Consider the following 27,902-nt stretch of genomic DNA (forward strand, 5'->3'; position numbering starts at 1 on the left):
TTCGTAACTATACCGTTCGTTTAATAAAATTAATCGTTTAGATGCTTATCACAACAGGTAGAATTAACGTCGTAGGAACCCTGCCTGTGTCTTACACGATTTCGCCTAACAATTAGTTACAATCTCTTAGTAGATCGCGAATTACAATTTCCGCGTCGTTTGCAACGTTCCCGATTGTAAAAGAAAATTCAAAGAAACGTATAATTCCGAAAACAATGTGCGACTTTTGAACCCGACGAAAGAAAAATGGAGAACGAGGGAAAGAGAGAGACGTAGGATAGGGGGACGTGTGCTTGTCCCACGGTTTTTCGACAAAATATCTTAATAATCGTTCCACGAGCAGTTTCTTATCGACAACTGACAGACTAGATACATACTTATATTACAGTGTTCGACTTGCCGGAAGTCGCCAGTCGAACCGCGGCGCGTTCAAACTTCGCCGGAACAACGATCCCCTCTGTGATACTGAAAGACTGAAAGTACGAGAATGAATTTGTCCGGTGAATCAGCGAGAAAACGATCAATGCTTCCGATTTTATACTGTTCACGCGACGAATCGTTTAAGGGACGAAACCACCCTGAAGACAAAATTTTCTTCAAAAGAAAGATACGACAGGTTGATCTATTTATAAGGAGAAGGTCTGTTCACAACTTGAGCCATCAACGCGCGAAATGGAGGACAAAATGGCGGCGGGAGCCAAAATGGCGGCAGGAGCCAAGATGGCGGAACTGTTCAGTTAGGTACAAGGCATGGGGTACTCTTTGTTTTAAAATTTTGCTTACGAAAATATTACGCATCCTTGATACCTTCATTCCAATTCTTCAGGTCGCGAATTTTAAGCTCAGAGTGGTTTCAACCCTTACGGATTTTATAAAATCACTAGACTGCAAATACCTACGTTATGCCAAACGTATGCATACATCGAACGTATACATCACGCGTCTTAAGTGATGTAAAATACAGGGTGCAACAGTTTAACCCTTTGAGTCAGGATGCACCTTTTGAGCAGTGTTTTAAGTTCAAAATGAGTAAAGTTTAAAACAAATTGGGTTTGAATTTTGACTAAAATTGGACCATCGGTAAAGCTCAAAGGCTTAAACTTAGGGATGTCATAAACGTACACGTATTCGTATCAAGATTCGCAGTCTAATAAACGAAGGAAGCTAGTGAACGCCCCCGTTATGAAATGAATTTCCTGATGAGAAAGTATAAGAAATGAAGGCGTCAGGAGGTACGTCACCGAGCATCCTTCGCAGGCGTTAAAAAAGAGGGTGTAAAAGGGTGGAAGGCATCGTCGTTCATCCGGACAAAGCGATCGAGGCGATTCGCGAGAGGGACATCGCGGCATAGGCGGTGTTTGGTTGCAGCGGACCGACGGTCTCGTGAGCCGGACGGTGTTATTGCGAGGAGGATTGGGGTGGTTGTCCGTTGGGTGGCGGTGGCGGGGGCGGCGGCGGTTGGGGGTGTACCTGGTGGGGCAGGAGTGTGTGCGCCTGCACGTGAGCCGGATGATGATGGTGGTGCTGATGGTGATGGGAGTAGAATATCGGTTGTGCGGTGGTAGGGGGGCAGGAGGTGCCGACGCCGACGCCGACACCGACGCCAACACCGACGCCGACCGAATGCGAGAGCGCCGACGTGGCCACCGACGCTGGCGCAGCGGCGGTCGGCGGCGTCGCCACCGACACCGAGACGCTGCCGGACGTTCCGCTTCCGGCGGACGCCTCGTGGTACAATATCGGCACTCTGACCAGTCTTTGAGCCGCGTGCGCCATGTTTGCCGCCTCCAGTTCGGCGGCCAGCTGCCGCTTCCATTTGTTCCGACGGTTTTGGAACCAGATTTTCACTTGGGTCTCGGTGAGTCGCAACGACGCCGCCAGTCCGGCGCGTTCCGACGACGACAGGTAACGTTTCATGTCGAACGTGCTCTCCAGTTGGAACACTTGCGAGCGAGAGAACACCGTCCGCGTCTTCTTCTTGCGTTTCATGCTGCTCGAGTCGCGACCGTCCACCCCGACCTGCACGCTGTTCTGCCCGCCGCTCCCGGAGTTCCCCGTACCGCCCCCGTGCAGGCTGGTCGAGTTCGTTGATTCGCCCTCGCCGTCGCCCTCGGGACAGTCGTCTTGGTCGCCCAGGTCGTCGTGGCCCTCGTCGCCCGTCGAGGGACTCCGCGTCCGGTGCAGCCGGTCCTCCACGTTCTCCTCGTCCAACTCGTCTGCGCACAAGTTGCAAATTTATGTTGCAGCAAATTTTTACTTTCAATTTATATGTAATTCAATCTACCGACATTGATGATACGCTAAAATTATGATAAATAGGGTGTGCGAATGAAGTAGGGAACGTTAGAGTGTCAAGATTCATTTGACATGAGAATTTCTAATAGTATAAGTAGATAGAATTGATTGGTCTGCTAATTTGAGACTGTGAGGTTTAAGAATTTCGACCTTTGAAGGTTTGAGAAACTTCCGCAGCATTGGAGACATGGGACATTGATGTTTAATGAATATGAGCTAACTCCATAACCTACCATAGTCAGTCGCTCACAGCTAATTATTGTTACAATGTGAAAAGAACTGGGAAAAGTTAAAATGCTAAGCACATGTCCTGTCAAACTTGATAGTACAAATTGTACTTAGAATTCAAACCAAAATTCAATTATTCAAGTATTGAAGATACGAGTCTGGTTTGTCACATTCTAACTATAGGATGCGTCACGATTGCGTCATGTGTGCGTCACGTGTGCATCATAAGTGTGCCACTAGTGCGTCACGAGTGTGTCACTAATGCGTACGAGTGCGTCACTAATGTGTATGAGTGCGTCACTCGTATGTATGAGTACATCATGAGAGCATCATAAGTGCGTCCGGATTGCGTCACGAGTACATCACTAATGCTTATGAGTACGTCGTGAGTGCGTCACTAGTGCATCACTAGTGCCTGAGTGCGTCATGAGTGCGTCACTAGAGCGCGAGTGTGTCATGGGTGCGTCACTAGTGCGTATAAGTGCGTCAGGGGTACGTCACTAATGCATGAGTGCGTTACGAGTGCGTCACTAGAGCGTGAGTGCGTCACTAATGCGTATGAATGCGTCATGAGTGCGTCACTAATACATATGAGTGCGTCATGAATGCGTCACTAGAGCGTGAGTGCGTCACTAGTGCCTGAATGCGTCATGGGTGCGTCACTAATGCGTATGAATGCGTCATGCGTGCGTCACTAATGCATATGAGTGCGTCATGCCTGCGTCACTAGAGCGTGAGTGCGTCACTAGTGCCTGAATGCGTCATGGGTGCGTCACTAATGCGTATGAATGCGTCATGCGTGCGTCACTAATGCATATGAGTGCGTCATGCCTGCGTCACTAGAGCGTGAGTGCGTCACTAGTGCCTGAATGCGTCATGGGTGCGTCACTAGTGCTTGAATGCGTCATGCGTGCGTCACTAATGCATATGAGTGCATCATGAATGCGTCACTAAAGCGCGAGTGCGTTACTAGTGCCTGAATGCGTCATGGGTGCTTCACTAATGCTTGAATGCGTCATGTATGCGTCACTAGTGCGTCTGAGTGCGTCACTAGTGCGTCTAAGTGCGTCACTAGTGCGTCACTAGTGCGTCTGAGTGCGTCATGAATGTGTCACTAGTGCATGAGTGCATCAAGAGTGCGTCACGAGTGCGTCACGATATTGTACAAGAGATAAAAACAAAAAAATTTGCAAATATCTGTTAACAATGTAAAAGCTTGCCCTACGCCCCTCACCGGTATATTTTGTTATGGGACCCCGCTCTCTGGTTACATCAATACCAATGACATCTCTACTCCGGCGATTACCGTTGTTATGCGAAGTTTGGAGGCTCGAATTCCACAATAATGCGTTGCTTTTTGATAAGGCCGTGCTCATCGATACCGATTAACGCATCGATTTGCCAATAGGCGGGCACGCGGGTGTGTATGTACGCACGCTAATGGAAACGTACGCCTCGAATCCCAGCGTTGATCGGCAGTTCATTGTCATTGTGGCAAATGCAGGGAGCTAAATGGATACTATCGGGGGCAGACACATTGTAAATCTCAACGCGCTTTAGTAGGGGGTTCTCGTGTTTCAATTCGAAAAAATCGATTTTTTGTTTCGCGTTATTGAACTATTATTCTTGTAGAATAAATAGCTGCTTTCTATACATTCGAAACGTCACGGAGATCTCTGTATTATAGGCTGTCTATCATAGGTAGACTTTATATACATGAAAGGCTAGAATACAATTATTGCCATTGCTAAAATTCTTCATCTTCAATTCAGATCTAGACTGACTTCACATCTGGACTTCACATTTGGAGCATTTTGTTGAATGAGTTCACCACTGTTAACTTTCAATAAAATAGAAGATAGCTTTCGCTAACAACTTCATCATCCAAATTCAGTTCTCCTAATCAAGTTCAAACGACGAACAGTCCTCTATTAACACAATCGGAAAAGCTTGAACAGCAACCCGACACACGTCCCAAATTGCCAAACGCGTAACAGCAAGTGCGTAAAGAGAATTTCCATGAAAACGATGAAAACACACGGAGTACAGGAATGCACAATGGATTAGCAAGATCGCGAGGAACGAGCCGGTTTTTGTGTGGCAGGTGCGAAGAACCGATGCACGAACGACAAATATTTCACCGGATGATGAAACACGGTTGCACGCTGTACACCCGATATCTGAGGCAATTATGTCAAAATGGATAAATAGAATATTAATTAGCGGACTATAAATCGACTAAATATTAAATGCAACGCTGACCGAGTTGAATAGCCGGGTGATTTATCGAATCCGTGCCGGGAGAGAATTTATTCGAACGACAATGCTGGAAAGGGATCTTCTCGATTCTATCGGAGGCTTTAAAGGACCCCACGGTTAATTAACTCGTTTAATGATCGTGGCAACCGTTCTGAAACATTTACGAAACACAAACAAATAGCGCGATTTGCGAAATCATCAATTCGTCACTTGACGTTTATCGTGCGCCGTGATCGTTCGATTAAATGTGTCTATAAAAAATTAGTTATTGCAACGATTTTTTGGTTGATGTTGATTTTTTTGTTGCTTCGGCAATGGAAATTTTGTGTGGATTCTTGTAATTTTTATCTGCGTTATTATTTTGGGTTGTGGTTACTTTTATGTGTGGTTATGTGTGGTTCTTTTGTGAACGCCTCAAGATTGACTTCTTAACGCTGAGGAGTACTCAGAATCGAGCTCTCAACGCTTCATAGTACTCAAGATTGAGTTCTCAACGCTTAATAGTACTCAGGATTGAGATCTCAACGCTTAATACTACTCAGGATAGAGTTCTAAACGCTTAATAGTACTCAGGACTGAGTTCCCAACGCTTAATACTACTCAAGATTGAGTTCCCAACGCTTAATACTACTCAGAATAGAGTTCTCAACGCTTAGTAATACTCAGAATCGAGTTTTCAATGCTTAGTAGTACTCAAGATCGAGCTCTCAACGCTTAATACTACTCAAGATTGAGTTCCCAATGCTTAATACTACTCAGAACAGAGTTCTCAACGCTTAATACTACTCAGAACAGAGTTCTCAACGCTTAGTAATACTCAGAATCGAGTTTTCAACGCTTAGTAGTACTCAAGATCGAGCTCTCAACGCTTAATAGTACTCAGTACTGAGTTCTCAACGCTTAATACTACTCATGATGGAGTACTCAACGCTTAATACTACTCAGGATAGAGTTCTCAATACTTAATACTATTTAAGATTGAGTTCCCAAGGCATAATACTGCTCAGAATAGAGTTCTCAACGCTTAGTAGTACTCAGAATCGAGCACTCAACGCTTAATACTACTCACAATCGAGCTCTCAACGCTTAATACTACTCAGAATCAAGTTCTCAATACTCAATAGTACTTAACATCGAGTTCTCAACACTAGTTAATATTTACAGTAGTGTTCCACAGCACATAGCAGCATTTGTCGAGTCCCTAGCGCTAAGTAGTCATCAGCATCGTCAGTGCTGAGTATTACTCATCGTCAATGTTGAGTTGTCGATGTTGAGTAGTACTCAAAGCTGTGCTGTCGATGTTGAGTAGTACTCAGAGCTGAGTAGTCAGAGTCAAATCGTCAGTTAGCAATACTCAGTGTTAACTAATTGAGTAGTTCTCAGCGCTGATTAGTCCTCAGCATGGTTGAGTAGTTTTAAGCGTAGAGTGCTATGAATAGTCAGCACGGTGCTGAGTAGTTTTAAGCGTTGAGTGCTACGAATAGTCAGCATGGTGCTGAGTAGTTTTAAGCGTTGAGTGCTACGAATAATCAGCACGGTGTTGAGTTGTTTTAAGCGTTGAGTGCTACGAATAGTCAGCACGGTGCTGAGTAGTTTTAAGCGTTGAGTGCTACGAATAGTCAGCACGGTGTTGAGTTGTTTTAAGCGTTGAGTGCTATGAATAGTCAGCATGATGCTGAGTAGTTTTAAGCGTTGAGTGCTACGAATTGTCCTCGGCACGGTGCTGAGTAGTTTTAAGCGTTGAGTGCTACGAATAGTCCCCAATGCAGCCCTCAACGTTGAGTAGTACGTTCGCCTCAGCAGTCTAATTCAAGCAAAAAGGGTGACAAGTCTAAATAATCGAAAGTGTCTAGCAGCAGTCAGGCTGTCAAGTATTTTGGCGAAGTGGCAAGAGTAAAACGATCGGCGGGTAAGGCGATCGACGTTGGTTTGTCGTGGTGGAAGCCCTGGAAGCCGTACACTCGTCGTCGGCCGCGCTCGCGTTTATACACTTACGTAGAACGCGTACAAACTCTCGCCTTGCCCTTCCTCTCTCTCTGTCCGCGAACCGGCATTCGCAACTAATTTATCGACGGAACATCTTTGTCATTCTCCGTCCTTCCCGTCCGATTAAAAAGAACGAATCAATCGCGAGCCTATTGCAATAAACTTTTATCTCGGTAATCGATCGGCGGCTCGTTTCGACGGTACAGAAATGGAACAATCGGAAGAAATTACGGTAAGCGGCCCAATCATGTTAATCCTTTATGGCTCGGAATTGAACAGCTCCCATCATCTATCGAATACGCTGTTTACAGATCGCCGAATCAGATGGAGCATTCAAGCGCCCCCAACAATTTTCGATCCATCAGGATGTACGCAGACCTCTGTTATGCTCGACTAGCCCGAATTTATCATCCAACAACATCATTTTACGCATAATCATACGCCCTAAAATGCTCGGCCACGAGCCGAAACCACCCGCACCATTTTCAATGGAAAGATATGGGAAGAGTACATTTCCTTTCGGAAAAGTAATGGAACTTTTTAAATTTTAGGAAAACTAGCGCCATATATTAAAACAATATGTTACCTGAAAACGGTATACCTCCTCTATGAAGCTTTGTACTAATCGTTTATGGATCATGCATTCATCTGGTACAGTCTGCACTTAGACCAGTAGTTAGTACTTAGCACTTAGTGCTTAGTTAGAAAATCTTTGAGGTGGCAGTTTAGATCCTTGGTCTAACAAAATGTCTTCCAGATATACGTTCATGAAATTCATCACGATAAAAATTGCAGGGGATGAATACGAAGGTGGCAGTTTAGACCAGTAGTCTAACAAAATGTCTCCCAAATATACATTCATCAAATTCATCACGATAAAAATTGCAGATAATGAATATGAAAGTAGCAGTTTAGATCCCTGGTCTAACAAAATGTCTTCCAGATATACGTTCATGAAATTCATCACGATAAAAATTGCAGAGGATGAGTACGAAGGTAGCAGTTTAGATCCCTGGTCTAACAAAATGTTTTCTAAATATATGTTCATGAAATTCATCATGAAATTCATCCTGATAAACATTGCAGAGGATGAATACGAAGGTGGCTGTTTAGACTCCTGGTCTAACAAAATGTTTTCTAAATATATGTTCATGAAATTCATCATGAAATTCATCACGATAAAAATTACAGAGGATGAATACGAAGGTGGCAATTTAAACCAGTAGTCTAACAAAACATGTCCCAAATATTCATGATGTGTGTAACAAAATGTGTCCCAAATTCATCACGATAAAAATTGCAGAAGAAGCAGAAGTTGCAAAGAAATTGCAAAGGTGAGTGACTCACCCCTTTGCGGGAAGGACGCGGAAGCAGGGCTGACGCGGCTCAGGGTGCCCACAACGTCGCCCGACGACGGATGATCGAGCGTCTGCAAGCTGTGCGTCGGCCTCCATGGAAACGGCCAACCGGCGCCTCCGGGAAGGACGCCTCGGATGCCGTCGGCGTCGACGATGTCCGATTGTCCGGCAACCTGAACGGCGTTGCTTAACGCGGACGATGCCGCCGCCAATCGCGAGTGATGTTGATGTTGTTGTTGCTGATGGAGATGCTGGAGCGTCGACGGGAAGAATACTCCGCCCACGCCGATACCCACGGGGTAACGACCCGCTATGAGCGAGGACATTAGACCCAACCTGTAAATTGAGAGAATCTTTGCACATCGTATGTTTGGTAATAGGTTAGATAGGGTTATAATTCTAGGTTCGTTAATTTTGGTCTATTCTGTGTAACTTGTAAGATATTGGGACTGTGAGATAATTGATAGGAGCATCTCGGTAGTTCCCTGCGATGGGGGCTCTAAGGCTTATGAAGTATTTTTGGTAAAAGGTGTAGTTAGATGGGGTTACAATTCTAGGTACGTTAATTTAGGTTCACTTTATGTATCTTGTAAGATGTTTATTGGAACTGTAAGATAATTGATAGGGGCATCTCGGTAGTTCCCTGCGATGGGGGCTCTAAGGCTTATGAAGTATTTTTGGTAAAAGATGTAGTTAGATGGGGTTACAATTCTAGGTACGTTAATTTAGGTTCACTTTATGTATCTTGTAAGATGTTTATTGGAACTGTAAGATTTTTGATAGGGGCATCTCGGTATTTTCCTGCGATGAGGGCTCTAAGGCAGGTTATGAAGTATTTTCGATAAAAGGTGTAGTTAGATGGGGTTACAATTCTAAATTCGTTAATTTAGATCCACTCTATGAAATTCCGTGTAGAGGGAATCCAGAAAAGTATCGAGGTATAATTCTAAAATATGGTACATATATGAATGCAAAAGGGTTACAGTGAAAGGATGAGCTGGAAGGCACACGCTTCTTGTTTCAAAGGTGGTTGAAAAAGAGGGTAAAGGAGAGTCGTTTGTGATATCAGGGAAGTGGCCTTGAGCGGGCAATTAGTTTTAGACAGGCAGTAGGAAAGTTGGAAGGGATTGAAGTACAACGTGACAAGTTAGGATCCCTAGGGGAGTGGTCTAAAGTGTGATGCGTTAAATGGTGGGGAGGTAGGTAAGTTTTGAAATGTAATGAAGTGTACTCTCGCCATGTTGCTATTCCTTCCCATTGAAGTGAATTCTATAAATTGATATTGGCACTTTTACATATTCACATATTCACGTGTTCATATATTCACATATTCACATATTCACATATTCACATATTCACACATTCATATATTCACACATTCATATATTCACACATTCATATATTCACACATTCATATATTCACACATTCACATATTCACACATTCATATATTCACGCATTCATATATTCACGCATTCATATATTCACGCATTCATATATTCACACATTCATATATTCACATATTCACATATTCACATATTCACATATTCACATATTCACATATTCACATATTCACATATTCACATATTCACATATTCACATATTGACGTGTTCACATATTCACACATTCACATGTTCACATATCCATATATTCACATATTTACATATACACACATTCACATATTCACATATTCATATATTCACATACTCACATATTCACATATACACACATTCACATATTCACTCATTCACATATCATACATCCACATACTTACACATTCACACATTCATACATTCACATTCGCACATTCACACATTCACATACTCACACATTCACACATTCACATATTCACATACGTTCATATTTTCATCAACAACTTTGTGTTCATACAAATGTACTTAGTCCAAACCCCCAAATTCGTCAACTCCGCAAAATTTCCAAACGAAGACTAAAATTTAAATAAAAGCTCTGAAAGTTTGTAAACGTCCAAGCCGTTAAAATGATAGGATTATCAAGATGTTTTGAACGAGGATCGCCCGGGGCTCCTCGATCCCCGCCGACGATCCTGGTATAATTAAGAGTACATCCCTTGATTCACAAAGTTTCATAATTCCCGGGCTCACGATCTCTTGTTACTAAATTGTTCAAACCGCGTTTTAGCATCCACTAAAGAATCAACTACAGCATTTTGCCATCAAGAATAGAGGGATTCGATTAACCGTGAAGTCGAGAAGCAAGTTGAACATTTCGTGCATCCGCCGTAAAAGCGGAACCGTTAGTAAAATGTTTGCCGGGCGAGCCGTTTAAAGCCGCGTTCTAAATAAAACAGCGCTAAAAAAAAAAAAGAGAGGAGAGAAAGAAAAAACGGCAGGATTAAAACACAGCGGCGGAGCGTTCTGAATGCGAGCGTTCCGAGTGTTTACAGCTGGAACGTGGCCGTGTCCGAGGCGTCGACTACGATTCACTACGGGCTCTGTCTTCTCTTCCGAAAACCGTTTTCCAAACCCATTTATCCGCAGAAACCCGTTCAGACAGACAGATTTTCGCGAGAATTATTACTCGATCTTCCGGAAGTCCTTAACGTACTTCGGTTCAAAGGGAGTGTTATGCGTATTAAGGGCTCCGTCGCTCGTTTTAGCCTCGTTATTTAACAGAAATCCGCTTACAGGATATTTTTACCTGCGATTCTTACGTGAACGCGGGTTTTCTTTCGGGGAACCATGGGGTGTGTGGAGAATTTTGGGTGAGGGAGTTTCACTGTCTGGAGTTTGGTATTTGGGGGTTGGGGGTTTTGGGACTTTGAGATTGGGTGCTTGGAATTTTGGGGAGGGGTGGAATTTTGGGGATTTGGAATTTTGGGGGATTTGGAATTTGGGGAGAGGTGAAATTTTGGGGAGGGTTGGAATTTGAGAGGGTCGGTATTTGGGAGGGTTGGTACTTGGGAGGGTTGGAATTTTGAGAGATTGGAATTTAGAGGAAATTGGAATTTTGGGAGATTGGAATTTAGGGTAATTGGAATTTGAGAGGGTTGGAATTTGAGAGGGTCGGTATTTGGGAGGGTTGGTACTTGGGAGGGTTGGAATTTTGAGAGATTGGAATTTAGAGGAGATTGGAATTTTGGGAGATTGGAATTTAGGGTAATTGGAATTTGAGAGGGTTGGAATTTGAGAGGGTCGGTATTTCGGAGGGTTGGTACTTGGGACGGTTGGAATTTTGAGAGATTGGAATTTAGAGGAAATTGGAATTTGAGGAGATTGGAATTTTGGGAGATTGGAATTTAGGGTAATTGGAATTTGAGAGGGTCGGTATTTGGGAGGGTTGGTACTTGGGAGGGTTGGAATTTTGGGAGATTGGAATTTAGAGGAGATTGGAATTTTGGGAGATTGGAATTTAGGGTAATTGGAATTTGAGAGGGTTGGAATTTGAGAGGGTCGGTATTTGGGAGGGTTGGTACTTGGGAGGGTTGGAATTTTGAGAGATTGGAATTTAGAGGAGATTGGAATTTTGGGAGATTGGAATTTAGGGTAATTGGAATTTGAGAGGGTTGGAATTTGAGAGGGTCGGTATTTCGGAGGGTTGGTACTTGGGACGGTTGGAATTTTGAGAGATTGGAATTTAGAGGAAATTGGAATTTGAGGAGATTGGAATTTTGGGAGATTGGAATTTAGGGTAATTGGAATTTGAGAGGGTCGGTATTTGGGAGGGTTGGTACTTGGGAGGGTTGGAATTTTGGGAGATTGGAATTTAGAGGAGATTGGAATTTTGGGAGATTGGAATTTAGGGTAATTGGAATTTGAGAGGGTTGGAATTTGAGAGGGTCGGTATTTGGGAGGGTTGGTACTTGGGAGGGTTGGAATTTTGAGAGATTGGAATTTAGAGGAGATTGGAATTTTGGGAGATTGGAATTTAGGGTAATTGGAATTTGAGAGGGTTGGAATTTGAGAGGGTCGGTATTTCGGAGGGTTGGTACTTGGGACGGTTGGAATTTTGAGAGATTGGAATTTAGAGGAAATTGGAATTTGAGGAGATTGGAATTTTGGGAGATTGGAATTTAGGGTAATTGGAATTTGAGAGGGTCGGTATTTGGGAGGGTTGGTACTTGGGAGGGTTGGAATTTTGGGAGATTGGAATTTAGAGGAGATTGGAATTTTGGGAGATTGGAATTTAGGGTAATTGGAATTTGAGAGGGTTGGAATTTGAGAGGGTCGGTATTTCGGAGGGTTGGTACTTGAGAGGGTTGGAATTTTGGGAAATTGGAATTTAGGGAAATTGGAATTTGGGGAGATTGGAATTTGGTGAAATCCTCCACTTTCCAAACCCCGAATCTCCTAATAAAAAATGCGAACTCTAATCGCACTCATCGCCGCGCATTATATGACCAGCCTCTCACGCGATCGAAACGAGGAATCGGCGATCGTGAGCGAGCATGAATAACAGAGAAAAGCGACGATCAGGTCGTTCGTCGTAGGTGGACGTAGGGAACGTATCCAGGAACACGGGGGAAGCAGTATGGCTTCCGAAGCCTCAGCTTCTGCTTGCTGGCTGTAGGTATTGCTCGCCCGGAACCCAGCTACCTACCTACCTACATTTCTGTCTGACTAAATCGCCGCCGCAAATCGGTGCTCGCGCGTTAAGTTGCGCTCCGTCGCGTCGCGACGCGTCGCGACGTCAAGCGGTCGCGGCTACACTTAGCGCCCTGATCACGAGTAACGATCGTTCTGCTTGTTGGCCGGCTGTTGCCACCGACCTGGTAAAATGCTTTATGTAATTAAGGCCTGTAGTAGCGTGTACGAGATGATTGCACCTTTGGATGACGAGTTATGACGTGATTCTAGTGAGACTGTTGTTGTATTTTAGGTAGGTAGGTTTAAGTAGGTTGTTTAATTAGGTTGATATATATGTGCTGCAGATATTGATAGGATAAGTTGATAATGTAAAAGTGTTTGTAGATTGAACTTTTGGTATATCAATTTTAAGCTTGATGTTTTATAACGTTGAATATATGAACGTTCGATAAGTGTTCGTGCCACAAAATGGCTGATGAACTGTTACAGCAAATAATGATGGATTTAGGAGTATCTACAAGGTTTAACATAGTTTTATTCGTTATAAAAATATTGCCAAATGGCACTTATGATCCATCAATTTAAAGCTTGATGTTTAGTAACATTGACTATATGGACGTTCGATAAGTGTTCGTACCACAAAATGGCTGACCTATTATAGCGAATGATGATGGATTTGAGGACATATTCTAACATAATTTCATGACATAAAAATATTACCAAATGCCACTTATGATACATCAATTTAAACCTTGATATTTAAAGGCATTCAATATGTGACCGTTCGATAAGTGTTCGTACCACAAAATGGCCGACCTGCTACAGTTAAGGATGATGGATTTAAGAACATATTCTAACATAATTTCATGACATAAAAATATTACTAAATACCACTTATGATACATCAATTTAAACCTTGATATTTAATAGCATTCAATATGTGACCGTTCGATAAGTGTTCGTACCACAAAATGGCCGACCTGCTACAGTTAAGGATGATGGATTTAAGAACATATTCTAACATAATTTCATGACATAAAAATATTACCAAATGCCACTTATGATACATCAATTTAAAGCTTGAAGTCCAACAAAAATGACTGCATAAACATTTCATCAATTTTGTTAACATAACTGTTTCGTTATTATGTCAATTTATCTACCGCTTTAAACTTTTGTAAATAATTTTCTTGCAAATAACGTAAATAAATAAAATTAAATAATAATGAATATTTATTTATATAACGAATGTTTTAAAATACAGAAATCAAGTAACTGACAGAAATACCTGAGAGTCTCCTTAATGAACGAAATTGAAAATTAAAGAGTTCAAAGGGTGTCGAAGATCTCCGGTTGCACTCGTATTGAAAACCAAAACCTCTAATCGTTACCGTATCTACAAGCAACAACTCTAACCGAATATCCTTTGCCAGAGTTTCCATTTACAAAACGTCGAGAGGTTCCATTTACAAATATCCGGATCTAAGGATTTGTCCGTGGGTCCCCAGATTTAGGTATCACCGTGAGCTCCATTTACCTTAATCTACAATTAAGACCACCTCGAGAAACGCGTCACAAAGAATCCTATTTACAAGGAAGCTTATTGGAATGGAAAATACATTTTCAGTCCATTATCAAACACTTCTTCTTTTTTTCCTTTACTTATACATTTCACCTGCTGTATGCTTAGGGAACATTTTTCTACATCCCAATCGCATACTCCCCAAATTTCTCTCCAACCAAAATCCCCATAAGAAGACTTTCCCACAAATCCTCCAGTGCTTCCACTGTCTCCTTCCTACAACAATGAATCTTTACATAAGAGGCTACCGTAATCAAGACTCCTCTCGCACTCGATCAAGCCAATAATACCATCCAGCAAGAGGCACCGAATAAAGCAGCCAAGGTGGCAGTGGTAAAGGGAGAAAAAGATGTATCGTTAGGAGATCCTTGGACTCTCGGAAGTCGAGGACCCTCGAGGAATCGATCGAGCGACGAAGAAGCCGGAACGGGAGAGTCGCGGCGTCAGAAAGGAGAGAAGAAAGCCTCTTCCTCAGGGCCATTCATTCCGTTGGCTACCTAAGAAGACGTAAGCCGCGCAAGAATTAGGCAGAAAAAGGTGGAGCACGCTCCTTCGAACGGGCCACCGAGTGTTTGGTGTTTATACCTGGCTCCTTAGAAAGCAGCTCTATACCCCATCCTCCTCGTCCTCCGCCTCCTGTGAATGCTTACAAACAGTCGGTTGTCAGATTTCTTTTATCTTTCCTGGGGCATCTGTATGGCCGATGCCTCTTCTGGCCGCCTACTCTTTTGCTCCTCTTTCTTATACCGCCAGGAATAAGACACGCTTTGAACATTCCCCGTTTTCTTTGCTCTTGCTTTAAATTGCGTAAGTTTTCTTTAATTATTCTTTAGATTTGGGACTTTGTTGGGACATGTTGAAGGTAGCTTTAGATTACTAGGGAGTTGGGAATGTAGGGATTTGGGGATCTTCAGTTCCAAGTCCTCAAATTTCACATATCCGAAATTCCACATGTCCCGAATCCCACATGTCCCGAATCCCATACGTCCGGAATCCCACACCTCCCGAATCCCACACATCCCGAATCCCACACGTCCCGAATTCCACACGTCCCGAATCCCACATGTCCCGAATCCCACACGTACCGAATCCCACACGTCCCGAATTCTACACGTCCCGAATCCCACACGTCCCGAATTCCACACGTCCCGAATCCCACACGTCCCGAATCTCACATATCCCGAATCCTACATATCCCGAATCCAACATATCCCGAATCCCACATATCCCGAATCCCACATATCCCGAATCCCACATATCCCGAATCCCACATATCCCGAATCCCACATATCCCGAATCCCACATATCCCGAATCCCACATATCCCGAATTCCACACGTCCCGAATCCCACACGTCCCGAATCCCACATATCCCGAATCCCACATATCCCGAATCCCACATATCCCGAATCCCACATATCCCGAATCCCACACGTCCCGAATCCCACACGTCCCGAATCCCACATATCCCGAATCCCACATATCCCGAATCCCACATATCCCGAATCCCACATATCCCGAATCCCAAATCTCCCGAATCCCAAATCTCCCGAATCTCAAATCTCCCGAATCCCAAATCTCCCGAATCTCAAATCTCCCGAATCCCAAATCTTCCGAATCCCAAATCTCCCGAATCCCAAATCTCCCAAATCCCAAATCTCCCAAATCCCTATATCCCCAAATCCCCAAATCCCAAGTCTCCAACTAGCAACCACCTCAAACCTCCCTCATCTTCCCCCAAATAATGAATTTTAATCTGACCACTGGTGCCCGAACACCCCAAAATTGACAACGTTCTGACGACGGTCAAGCAGTGATTGAATTCTTTGAAACGTCGTATGAAGAGTATGATGGGATCCCTAAGCAATTTGTCCGTTAAACTTCTCCCTCCCCGTGTATCCCGTTCAATGGCCATATTATCCCTTTTCTCTGTATTGATTATTATTCCACCTTTTCGTATGCTTGCTTGGGCCTGGCGGTGAGTAAGTGCCATTCTCGAATATAAACTCTTTATGCGGTGGTTAACGATCGCTCGTAACACGATACGTTTTGTCGTGTACCGTTACACCGGGCAGGGGGTAGTTTCCGAGAGCAGACAAGAAGAAGTCGATTACGCACGATGGCGGCCAATCGCTGCTTTCTTTTTTTATTTACTTTCTTTATTTCGTCGCTGTTAGGCTTTCACACCTCTGACGGTGATTATGGGTTCGGTACTTTCTTTTTGATAGTCAAATTTAACTTCACTCGTGGTAGACTATAATTCGAGGTTTCGTACTGTGATTTATTGCGGTTTAACGTATTTTATTGTAGGTCTTTATTAATTTTAATTTAGGGCTAATTTTTTCATGTTTTGCTGGTGCAGGGTTTCTTTGAGAAGCAGTTATTTTTGATATTTTTAAATTATTTTTAATAACTTGACGCTGTTATGGTTGTTATGGTATGATGGTAGTGTCTGGAGTTTTATTTTGAGGTTAGGATACATCAAGGTCTAGTGAATTATCTTTTAATTCAGTGTTCAAATACTTTATCTGCTATTAAGTTAAAGTGGAATAGTTTAGGTTAGACAAGATTAGATTGCATTGGATTAGAGTAGGTTAGGTTAGAATGTTAAGTTAGGTTATCATGGTAATCTCTCGAGTTTCATCTTTAGGTTAGGTTACATCAAGCTCTTGTAAATTATCTTTTAATTCAGTGTTCAAATATTTTATCTGCTATTAGGTTAAAGTGTTGTATATTAGGTTAGACCAGATTAGATTGCATTGGATTAGATTAGGTTAGGTTAGAATGTAAGGTTAGGTTATCATGGTAATATCTGGAGTTTCGTTGTAAGGTTAGGTTACATCAAGTTCTTATCAATTATCTTTTAATTCAGTGTTCAAATACTTTATCTGCTATTAGGTTAAAGTGGAGTATATTAGGTTAGACAAGATTAGATTGCATTGGATTAGAGTAGGTTAGGTTGGAATGTTAGGCTAGGTTATCATAGTAATCTCTGAAGTTTCATTTTGAGGTTAGGTTACATCAAGTTCCTGTAAATTATGTTTTAATTCAGTGTTCAAATACTTTATCTGCTATTAAGTTAAAGTGTTGTATATTAGGTTAGACCAGATTAGATTGCATTGGATTAGATTAGGTTAGGTTAGGATGTTAGGTTAGGTTATCATGGTAATCTCTGGAGTTTCATCTTTAGGTTAGGTTAAAGTTCTTGTGAATTATCTTTTAATTCAGTGTTCAAATACTTTATCTGCTATTAAGTTAAAGTGTTGTATATTAGGTTAGACCAGATTAGATTGCATTGGATTAGATTAGGTTAGGTTAGAATGTTAAGTTAGGTTATCATGGTAATCTCCGGAGCTTCATCTTAAGGTTAGGTTACATAGCTCTCATAAATGCTGTTTTAATTTATTGTTCAAATGCTTTATCCACTATTAAGTTAAACTGGAATAGATTAGGTTAGATTAAATTGCGTTCAATGAGGTTAGGTTAGGACGCAACATAACCTACAAGAACCACATATTCACACGATCAAAAACAGTATACATAAATAATATCAAAAATTCCAGTAAAATTGATCATGCAGTACAAGTGCCTCACTTATCAAAGTGCAAGTTAAATTCTTCAAACATTACCTATACAACATTTCACAAAAATAATTACACCTAATTTTCTTGCACGATGACGCAGTAATAATTCTCCTCACTTTACTAACAATTTTACATTTTATTAATAAAAAAGACTGGAACGAACCACAAACATATCGACAAAATCGGCCCTTTTTTCGAGAAGATTGATTTTGAAAGTGCGCCAACATACACGCACTTGACTAAAGCGCGATTTAAACGATTGCTCCACGGTTATTTATCATGTTTACATTCAATGTATAGAAATCACTATTCACTTTCCCATCATGGTAGATAAATCCTCTCCGATCTCGTTTGCCCCGCCTCCATCGCTTCCATTCAATATTTCGTTGAATTTAAACGCGGGACAAAAATGATTTTTTCGAGCTTTCAAAGAAATCTTGACGACGTCTAATTAACTCCCGAGGAGGGGGTTAATCCGCGAGTGTATCCTGGCCCGGGTTCTAAAGCCTGCAAGCGTCGCGCTAAAGCAATTAAGTTGTTTCCTTGAAATCCAGTGAAATGAAGTTGTCTCCTGTGTAAGCACAAGCATAAATCCTCCACTTGGCCTGTAACAGGCATCGAGCGGAACGAAGCCACGCAGAGGATTTAGCCGAGTACTTTGAAAGCCAATAACTCATTGTTGGGTCATCGTAATGACACTTTATAAGTCAGTACGTAACCGCGAATCGTTGTGTTAGTCGAATCGATAAAAACAGAGGCTGTCCGCGCGTCAATAACTAAACGTGCCGGCTTTTTTAATAATGCTCAAACGTTACTAGTCGACCGGTTTGCAAACTGATATGTAAACTAAGGGATTTCCGTCGAAACGATTCGTCGACAGAACCATTTTTCTCAGTGCTTTACAATTACTTTCTGTTTTTTGTTTTGGTAAGACGAATTTTCAGTGCTTCACTGCAACGCAATCTGCTTGATTGTTATTGTTAAGAATATAACAAATTATCGCACGTTTATAAATCGATTAACAAGAAACTATTGCATAGTTAATTTATATAAAGCGACTCTGTCACAAAATGTCATTCCTTATCGTATATTTGCCATCGTTAAATTGTTAAATAGTTTATTGTAATATTATTTTAATAAATTGATTATATTTCACTTAACAAAGCTGTCGTCGTCGATCGCTGCATAATTCTAACAGTTATTATATTTGGGAGTTCGATATTTAATATTTTAGGTAATTTTTGCTGTAAATTTATTGGTATTTTTGCAAACGCTTATTTTATAAAAACATAAAATTAGATTTAAAAACACTTAGCTGAGAAGTTGGTATAAGAAGTGTTGACAACGTATATGCAACTCGTCACGTGATCATTTTATGTGTGGTAATGCAACGTGTAATAATTTAATGTGTGGTGATCGAACGCGCGGTAATTCGATATGCAAGGAGTCGACATGTGGAAATTCAATATGTAGTAATTTAACACATAATAACGCAACGTATGATAATTCAACGCGTGGTGAACCGAAGTGTGGTGGTTCGACGCGTGATAATTGAACGTCTGGTAAGTAAACGCTTGGTAAGTGAACGCGTGGTAATTTCACGCGAATTTGACACGAGGCTCGAGCGTAATTCAGTGTAAAATAATACGTGTGATAGTTTTACGCGTGGTGAATTAAAGTGTGGTGCTTAAACGCGTGGTAATTGAACGTGTGGTAAGTGAACGCTTGGTAAGTGGACGCGTGGTAATTTCACGCGAATTTGACACGTGGTTCGAGCAGTAATTCAGTGCAAGATAATACGTGTGATAGTTGCACGCGTAGTAGATCAAAGTGTGGTGATTAAACGCGTGGTAATTGAACATCTGGTAAGTGAACGCTTGGTAAGTGAACGCGTGGTAATTTCACGCGAATTTGACACGTGGCTCAAGCAGTAATTCAATGCAAGATAATACGTATGATAGTTGCACGCGTGGTGAATTAAAGTGTGGTGATTAAACACGTGGTAATTGAACGTCTGGTAAGTGAACGCGTGATAATTGAACGTCTGGTAAGTAAACGCTTGGTAAGTGAACGCGTGGTAATTTGATGCAAACTGATTCGACACGTAACAACTCAAGTAGTAACTTAATACAAGATAATGTGATAATTCTACACGTGATGCTTTAGTGTGTAGTAACTGCACGCGCGATAAGTAACCGCCCGTTAATTGATCACACGTTATCTGACCGCGATAATTCAACGACGATCAACCAGATGACCGAACTCGTGACAACACGCCTGATATACGAGATCGATCCTACAAAATACGATTAACACATGAATCTACCTATGAGTTCATAGTCGAAATAAATGTGTAAAAGAGGTAAACAAATTCTCGATAAACATCGGCAAGATTAAAAAGACATATCAGCGAAATATGTCGAAGCATTTCAGTTATGCAGCGTTCGATTTCGGCGAGAACGAAGGCGTCATCGGCGTCAACGAGGAGAAAGAAAGAGAGCGTATCTGAAAAAAAAAACAACGAAGAAGGAAGACACGCAGAGAGACGAACGAATCGAAGAGACACACGAAACGAAGCAAGAGGAAGATGAAAACTGTGTTTCGACGCGATTATTATTCGTGGTCTATTCCCAGCTACCGTTCATTCCACATTTGTTTCCGACGTTGAACATCCATATCGCCCTCGAACGGGCGATCATACACAATGGGCTTTATCGTACCTTCCTTTGAAACTTGGAGCGCGATCCCACGCTAATTAACGAATCATTCATCGACGCTGTAATTAACGAGGCCGACTCTGTCGCGGATTATCCCAGGCCAGATCTTTTTGCCCATAGACGTCATGTGCCTGCGGTTACGTTCACTGATAATTGTTGTTGCCCCGTGTTGCAAAAGGGGCCCGCGCGACTTTTACTCGCAATACCGCCAGAAACGAGTAACGTTGAAAACAAGAAAATATATATACACATTCTTACGCTCCATCCTGTATCTCTCGTGTTTCAATGCTGCTCGCGAGATATATACTTCTCTTTTTAATTTTCTACCACCTCTGTCTCTCTCGTCTTTTAACGAAACGTCGTTACATTTGTTGTGTCACGCTTTCCGGGATAATTAGATTGGGACGCGTGGAAAATGTTGAAGATAAACGGGAGACGGGCTTCTCTTACCACGGAGGTTTTGATTAATTTAGCTGCCTTTGTCAACGGGAATATTATTTATTTTAATATACTTTCGACTACTGCTTTTAATTGCGAGACGAACTGATAGGTCAGGTAATGATAGACCCAATTCAGGCTTTGGGTTGAATTAGGCACTGGAGGGTGCTGACGCAAGCTTATTTATCGGGATTTTTTATTAACTTACAGTTGCTTTGTAATTAGAAATTTTATTTAGTCTTCAAATTTAATTGTGAAAAGATTTTAGAGCTAATTATGCAAGGTCTAGATGTAAGTTTATTAGGTTCAGTAGAAATGGACACGTGTAATCAGACCTAAAATGCTAAGGGAATCAAGCCAATTAAGCTTCGTGACAACTTGCATTGTTATCGTAATATAACATTCACTCTTTGTTCTTTAACCAATTGTATTAAAATGACGATCAACGAGAATTATGACAGTCGCATATTTGACTCGTGATTTCCAATTTTCGCTCAACTTGTATTTAAATTATAAACAAAATTTAATACTCAATTCATTAAAAGAAGTAAACATTGAGGTTAGGAAAGAAGATGGAGGGACAAAAACAAAATGAAACCCACTCGAATAAGAGTTGACTGAACGCTTACTTGAACATAACCTCAAAATCTTGTTTCTTCGAAGAAGACAACGTTCTTATTCAAACAGACTCCAGAGCCTTATATTAAATAATTTAATACAATTGAACATTAAACACAATTTAATCTTCAACTACACCTAAACTCAAAGAGCCTGAAAAGCAGTATATTAAATTTAAAAGAAAGAAATAATTTTAAGAAGTAAACATTGAGGTTAGGAAAGAAGATGGAGGAACAAAAACAAAATGAAACCCACTCGAATAAGAGTTGACTGAACTTATTTCTTCGAAGAAGACAACGTTATTATTCAAACAGACTCCAGAGCCTTATATTAAATAATTTAATACAATTGAACATTAAATTTAATCTTCAACTACACCTAAATTCAAAGAGCCTGAAAAGCAGTATATTAAATTTGAAAGAAAGAAATAATTTTAAGAAGTAAACATTGAGGTTAGGAAAGAAGATGGAGGAACAAAAACAAAATGAAACCCATACAAGAGTTGACTGAACGCTAAACATAACCTCAACCCGTAATATCTCCCAAGAAGAGGCTTAAATAATATAAAAAATATGACTAAGAGTAAGAATTTAGAAGGAAGTTATCGCGGTTGAAGCTTAACACGCCTGCGAACACGTTGTCCCAGACGCGTCGAGGTAAATTCACGGAGCGTCTAATTCGGATAATATTCTACACGGGAATCCTTTCTGCTGAAATCTCTTCTCGCAGGAAATGCTATTACCGTATCAGTTCAGGAAGAGGGCGGACGTTAAGCGTCGAGACGGGCCGGGAAGATTTCGCGGTGCAAGCTTTTCGTGTACTTTAACCTTGGGCCAAGACTCCTCTTGGATGCCGTAGGCAACGATTTTAATAATAAATCAAACCTAGAAGTTGCTTCCTCCAAGACAAGCAAAGGGGGCTACACCGAAAATGGTTAGGTGCCCATTTCTCTCGGGAATCTTAGGCTCCTTAACTTTGACTACGCTTGCCTCATCCGCTGATGTATTATGCACCCGCTGCCTAATTGATTCTTTCCTACTTTCGCCGCCTTCTACCCTACCTGTTATTCGATACCCAATCTACTTCATCAAACTTTATCACTTTGCAAAATAATCTGATATGTACACAATTTTTTAATTCTTCTTCCAAAGAAGCTTGGGAAAATTATTTGATTGGTTTAGTATCAAAGTAGCAGTAATTCTGGTCAGCCATCTTGAAATTTCTCAGGTGTCTTCATTTAAAGATTCAGCAAAATTGATCTCCTCAAGAAAATCTCTCAGCTCTTTCCTTAACAAGAAAATCTCTCATCACATCAAAAAATGTTTACATGTAAAAATTAGATCTAAAAACTCAGTTCACTTTGTTCAGATAAGTGAAGATAATAAGTGAAGACAATAAATGAAGATAATAAGTGAAGATGTAATGTTTAAGTGTACCAATGACGTTTCTTTTAAACAAGATACAATGATGTTTTGACAAGGATGAAAAACACAATCCAGAACCCTCGAACTCGAGTGCATCCGAGCGGCTCCATCGAAACTCACCCCCGCGGTGACAAGCAAAACCCTGTCGAAATCTCTTTTCCCCGTGCGTCCAAGTTGGAGTGGAACTTAATAAAATGGTAAACGGGTGGAAAACAAGCAATTGGAGGCATCGAACCGGTACGAACGAGCAAGTAAGTAAGACAGCCGGTTTATATAGGTGGGGAGCCGTCAATCGGAAGGGGGTGTAAATCTGATAAAATCATCTCGAACCCTCCTTGCAGCCCCTTTATGCCACTGGCTCCCTGCTTAATCATGTAACTTGCATTTGTGCAACATTTAGAAGTTCTCTTTAATCGCTTATTAATTTAATTCAGACTTGATACTGAAATTTTGGTGGACGCAGATTATAAAATATGACAAAATTGTGGAACGAAATAAAATACGATTCGACAAAATGAAACGCGGCGTGGAATAAAATGAAATTACAAAAAAGGGGAAATTATAAAATACGACAGAGCGAAATTACAAGGTACAAAATAAAATTACAAGGCGCGAAATGGAATTAGAAGCTGCATAAATTGTTGCGTGTCAAAGGTTAAATTTTTGACCGAAAATTATTAGATGTCTTTTCGCAGGAACAGTTTGTCCGAATTCATTAGCCGTATACCCGATACAGGCTCTAAGTAAAGTAAGTAATGTAAGAGGGTGGTTGTTGCTACGGTTGTTATTAAATGAGACAGCCTAATAGGCCCATTACGGACCCCTCGGTCCATTCCCACATAATATAATCCTCCTGCCCTGTTACTTTATCATCCCCCAAGCTCCTCTTACTCTCACCCTCGAACGCGGTGTATCTTGATCCGAGAGCACTCACGCCCACGAAAATTTCATCTGCGGTTCGTGGAAACGTAGCTTGATTTCGGATGCGACAGATTCTTAAATCATCTTTTAGTGTTGTTGACGTTACTGGTGTTTCTATTGACTGAAAGGAATTTCTGGTAAGCGATACTTTGGTAAGGTGCTTTGTCGGAAATGGGCTGACATTTGTAAACGTGACCTTTGGGTCAATTGTGGGTCAAAGTTTGGGTATTTGATGCAGAAAAATATCTAAGGAACGTGTATACAGTAGAGAGTATACTAGAGAAAGTTACGTGTTTAAGGACACATGTTTAGATCACATATGAACATATGTGACAATGTATGAACACATGTGAACATATGTGAAGATACGTGATATTTAGCTGATGCAGAAAAATATCTAAGGAACGTCTATACAGTAGAGAGTATACTAGAGAAAGTTACATGTTTAAAGACACATGTTTAGATCACACATGAACATATGTGACAATGTATGAACACATGTGAACATATGTGAAGATATGTGATATTTAGTTGATGCAGAAAAATATCTAAGGAACGTGTATACAGTAGAGAGTATACTACAGAAAGTTACGTGTTCAAAGACACATGTTTAGATCACACATGAACACATATGAACATGTATGAACACATGTGAACATATGTGAAGATACGTGATATTTAGCTGGTGCAGAAAAATATCTAAGGAACGTCTATACAGTAGAGTATACTAGAGAAAGTTACGTGTTCAAAGACACATGTTTAGATCACACATGAACATATGTGACAATGTATGAACACATGTGAACATATGTGAAGATATGTGATATTTAGCTGATGCAAACAAATATCTAAGGAACGTCCATACAATAAAGAATATACTACAGAAAGTTACATGTTCAAAGACACATATTTAGATCACACATGAACACATATGAACATGTATGAACACATGTGAACATATGTGAAGATACGTGATATTTAGCTGGTGCAGAAAAATATCTAAGGAACGTCCATACAATAAAGAATATACTACAGAAAGTTACATGTTTAAAGACACATGTTTAGATCACACATGAACACACATGAACACATGTGAACATATGTGAAGATATGATATTTAACATAAATGAACTTCAGCAAATATTTTCATATAATTTCAGTGAACTTAAAATACAATTTGGCAAAAGAATTTCTTGCTGTAATTTAAAATAAACTTTTTAAATTTTAAAAAGGTTAAACTGAATTTAAATTGTCACCTGTTCAATATTCGTTTATTCGCACCAGTGAATTATGGTCCAATATTTTTTCCAGCTAATCAGAAGTGTCATTCGTTACATTTCGCGCGTCATCCAATATCGCGTATTATTTTTCGCAACATTTTATATTACACGCGCGTTACATTGATTTCTTAATATTGCACGGAGTTTGCACGTGTTTGGTGTGCATTCACGCGTCATGAATGTATAAATAACCGGAATTTAGTTATCAGGAATCGCATGTTCGCTCGACATTGCATCACAGATATAAAATTGATGATGCGCGTTAATTCCTTATTAGTAAACATCGATAGCTCGATTTACTAGCGTTGACGCGTTAATACATGTTAGTTGCGGCGAGATAAACTATGTCAAATGAATCATTGCGATGATGAAAGTTATTGTTGTGGCGGGTTTAAAGCGTTCAGCTATTCATCGGTGTTTAATCTATCGAATAGTCTACGATATACAGAAGACAATTAATTCGGAGGTTATATGATCACCTCAGAAATAGAATTGTAACTTATTAAGAATTGTTAAGATACATTAAGAACGGGAATCAGCAAGAATTAACCTGAGGATTAATCCTTAGAGGCAATGTTTTTAACTCATATTCCAGACATGAAATGATTATCGCTGGATCCTCAACCGACGGTACAAAATCACGTATCATGAAATAAAATATCTACATGAAGCTTCGAAGGAAGCTCCAAGTTCTTAATGTCAACTCAAGGACATAAAGCAACAAATTAAAGAATTAATCATTAGCCTCCTAACGTGTCCTGTATAATTTTCAGCGTGTCAACGTGTCTGACTACTTTCACTATCACAGTGTAAAATTTCAAGAAGAAGACCAACAAAGCTTGCAAAAATATCAGGCTACGTTTGGTAGCCTGCATGTTCCTCACTGTACCACTAACTCACTAAATGCCTGGTGAAAATAAAAGTAGCTTAAAAGAGGTCCACAGAGTCACATCACGTAAAGAACATACCTGGACAGCATCGCCAGGTCCGCCGACGCTTGGTGTCCCAGCAGAGGATTCGCCGCGGCGTCGTTGGGCGGTGAAAAAGTGGATGCCGGACTGGTAGCACTGGTAGCACAACCGATACCGATACTGGTCGAATTGTTCCTGGTTTCGACCGCGTGGGCGACGGTCGAGGTGCCCCGTTGGTTAGCGAATCTCATGGACGCGGGTGACGACAGTGCCCTGGCAGGGCTGTCGCAAGAGGATCCGATCCTCTGTGAGTTTTGCGCGTTGTTGGAGGGCAACGGGGACGCCCTGTCGGCGTCCGACGATTGCCTCTCGGCCGAGACGGTCGAGGTAGAATCGACGGGCGGCGACTCGGGCCTGCCAAGTATGCTGGAGATGCTGAACGACGTGTACTGAGGATTGCAAGCTGGCCTCAGAGGCTGCTTGCCCACGTCGAAGCTGAAGGAATGATGATTGTTCAAACCGCATCCGGACTTGCCGTTCTTCTCCTGCAACAAGAGCTCCGCGGGCGTCGAGCTGCTCCTGGAGCCCTCCAGCTCGAGGTCCTCCTCGGACACGACGGACACCTCGATCTCCGTTTCGCCCGACATGGTCGACGCGCGTCCACAGTGTCCCGAACACGTCGCGACGCTCCCGTCGATTTTCGAAGCGAGGATGCACGAGTCCACCGAGTCACCTGTTCCACTCAGCACGATCGTTCCGCTTCGCGTTTCACCGTCCCGTCAGAAACGCACCGGCTGCTCCATCGAAGGCCCGTCGGCGGAGCACGGTCTGTCCGACACGCGGATCGGTTCGAGCGGTTCGCGTCGCATATCAGTGGAACGATACCGGTATCGAGTCGTTTTAGGCGAGACGAGTCGATCGCGACGCTTCCGTCGGCAGGACGTCCCTCGTCGTGCTGGATCGGAGACGGATCGCTCGATCGCGCGACATTCGTAAGCGATACCCTGGACGAGAGGATGATAGGAGACAAGACACTTGGAGGGCCCACCCTTTCGAGTGCCACCCTCCTCCCCTCTCGTCCTTCCACCCCTTCCGAGCGTGTGCGTGCCACCACCTCCTACCGGCCTGACACGTAGCCTCCTCCGCGTCCCTGGTCGGGCTCCTCCGACCCCTCTTCGCCGCTCGACTATTCGCGAGACGTTGTCGTGCGTGTAAAACCGCCAAGAGTAACACCGAGTCACTTCCTCGAGTCACTTTCTCTTCCACTGATCGTTAATCACTCGACGTATTCCCGGGATCCTCTCGCGATCGATCGTCGCGACTCGTCGCGCGCGTCTCGTTTATCGAGCGGAATCGTTCCGGAAGAGGGTGTCGATCGCAGGGAAAACGAAACGGCCTCGAAGGAAAGAATCGCGAACGTATCGTGGATGATGGACTGCGGATGGGCACTGTGCTCGCACTAAGGGTAGGAAAACGCCGGAGAAATCACAGGTCACACGAACGAGGGCCTTACTCGAACATTCGCGCACGCAGCGGGAGCGTAGGGTGAGGAGACGACGGAGGAGTGAGAGGGAGAGGAAGGGTAGGGTGGAGAAAAAGAAGGAGAAAGAGAAGCCCGAGACGAAGGTGGCGAGAGCGAGACGGAGCGTGGAGTCACGCTTCGAGAGTCACGGGGTGGTTAGTTGCGCGTCGGATAGATAGACTACCCGAAGGACAGACGAACGAGCCGAAGGGATG

General features: G+C 42.0%; 1 protein-coding gene across 1 annotated transcript; it reads right to left on the reverse strand.

The window, feature by feature from the left end:
- Hmx (H6 family homeobox) lies at nucleotides 1–27,902 on the reverse strand. Its single transcript, XM_076538641.1, has 3 exons — nucleotides 26,223–27,902; nucleotides 8,116–8,462; nucleotides 1–2,216 (listed from the first exon to the last, which is right to left on the reverse strand). Exons 1-3 carry the CDS (start codon nucleotides 26,810–26,812, stop codon nucleotides 1,399–1,401), a joined length of 1,755 nt encoding a protein of 584 aa, XP_076394756.1. The 5' UTR covers nucleotides 26,813–27,902; the 3' UTR covers nucleotides 1–1,398.

The sequence above is a fragment of the Megachile rotundata genome, chromosome 13 (assembly GCF_050947335.1).
Source record: "Megachile rotundata isolate GNS110a chromosome 13, iyMegRotu1, whole genome shotgun sequence".
NCBI lineage: Eukaryota > Metazoa > Arthropoda > Insecta > Hymenoptera > Megachilidae > Megachile > Megachile rotundata.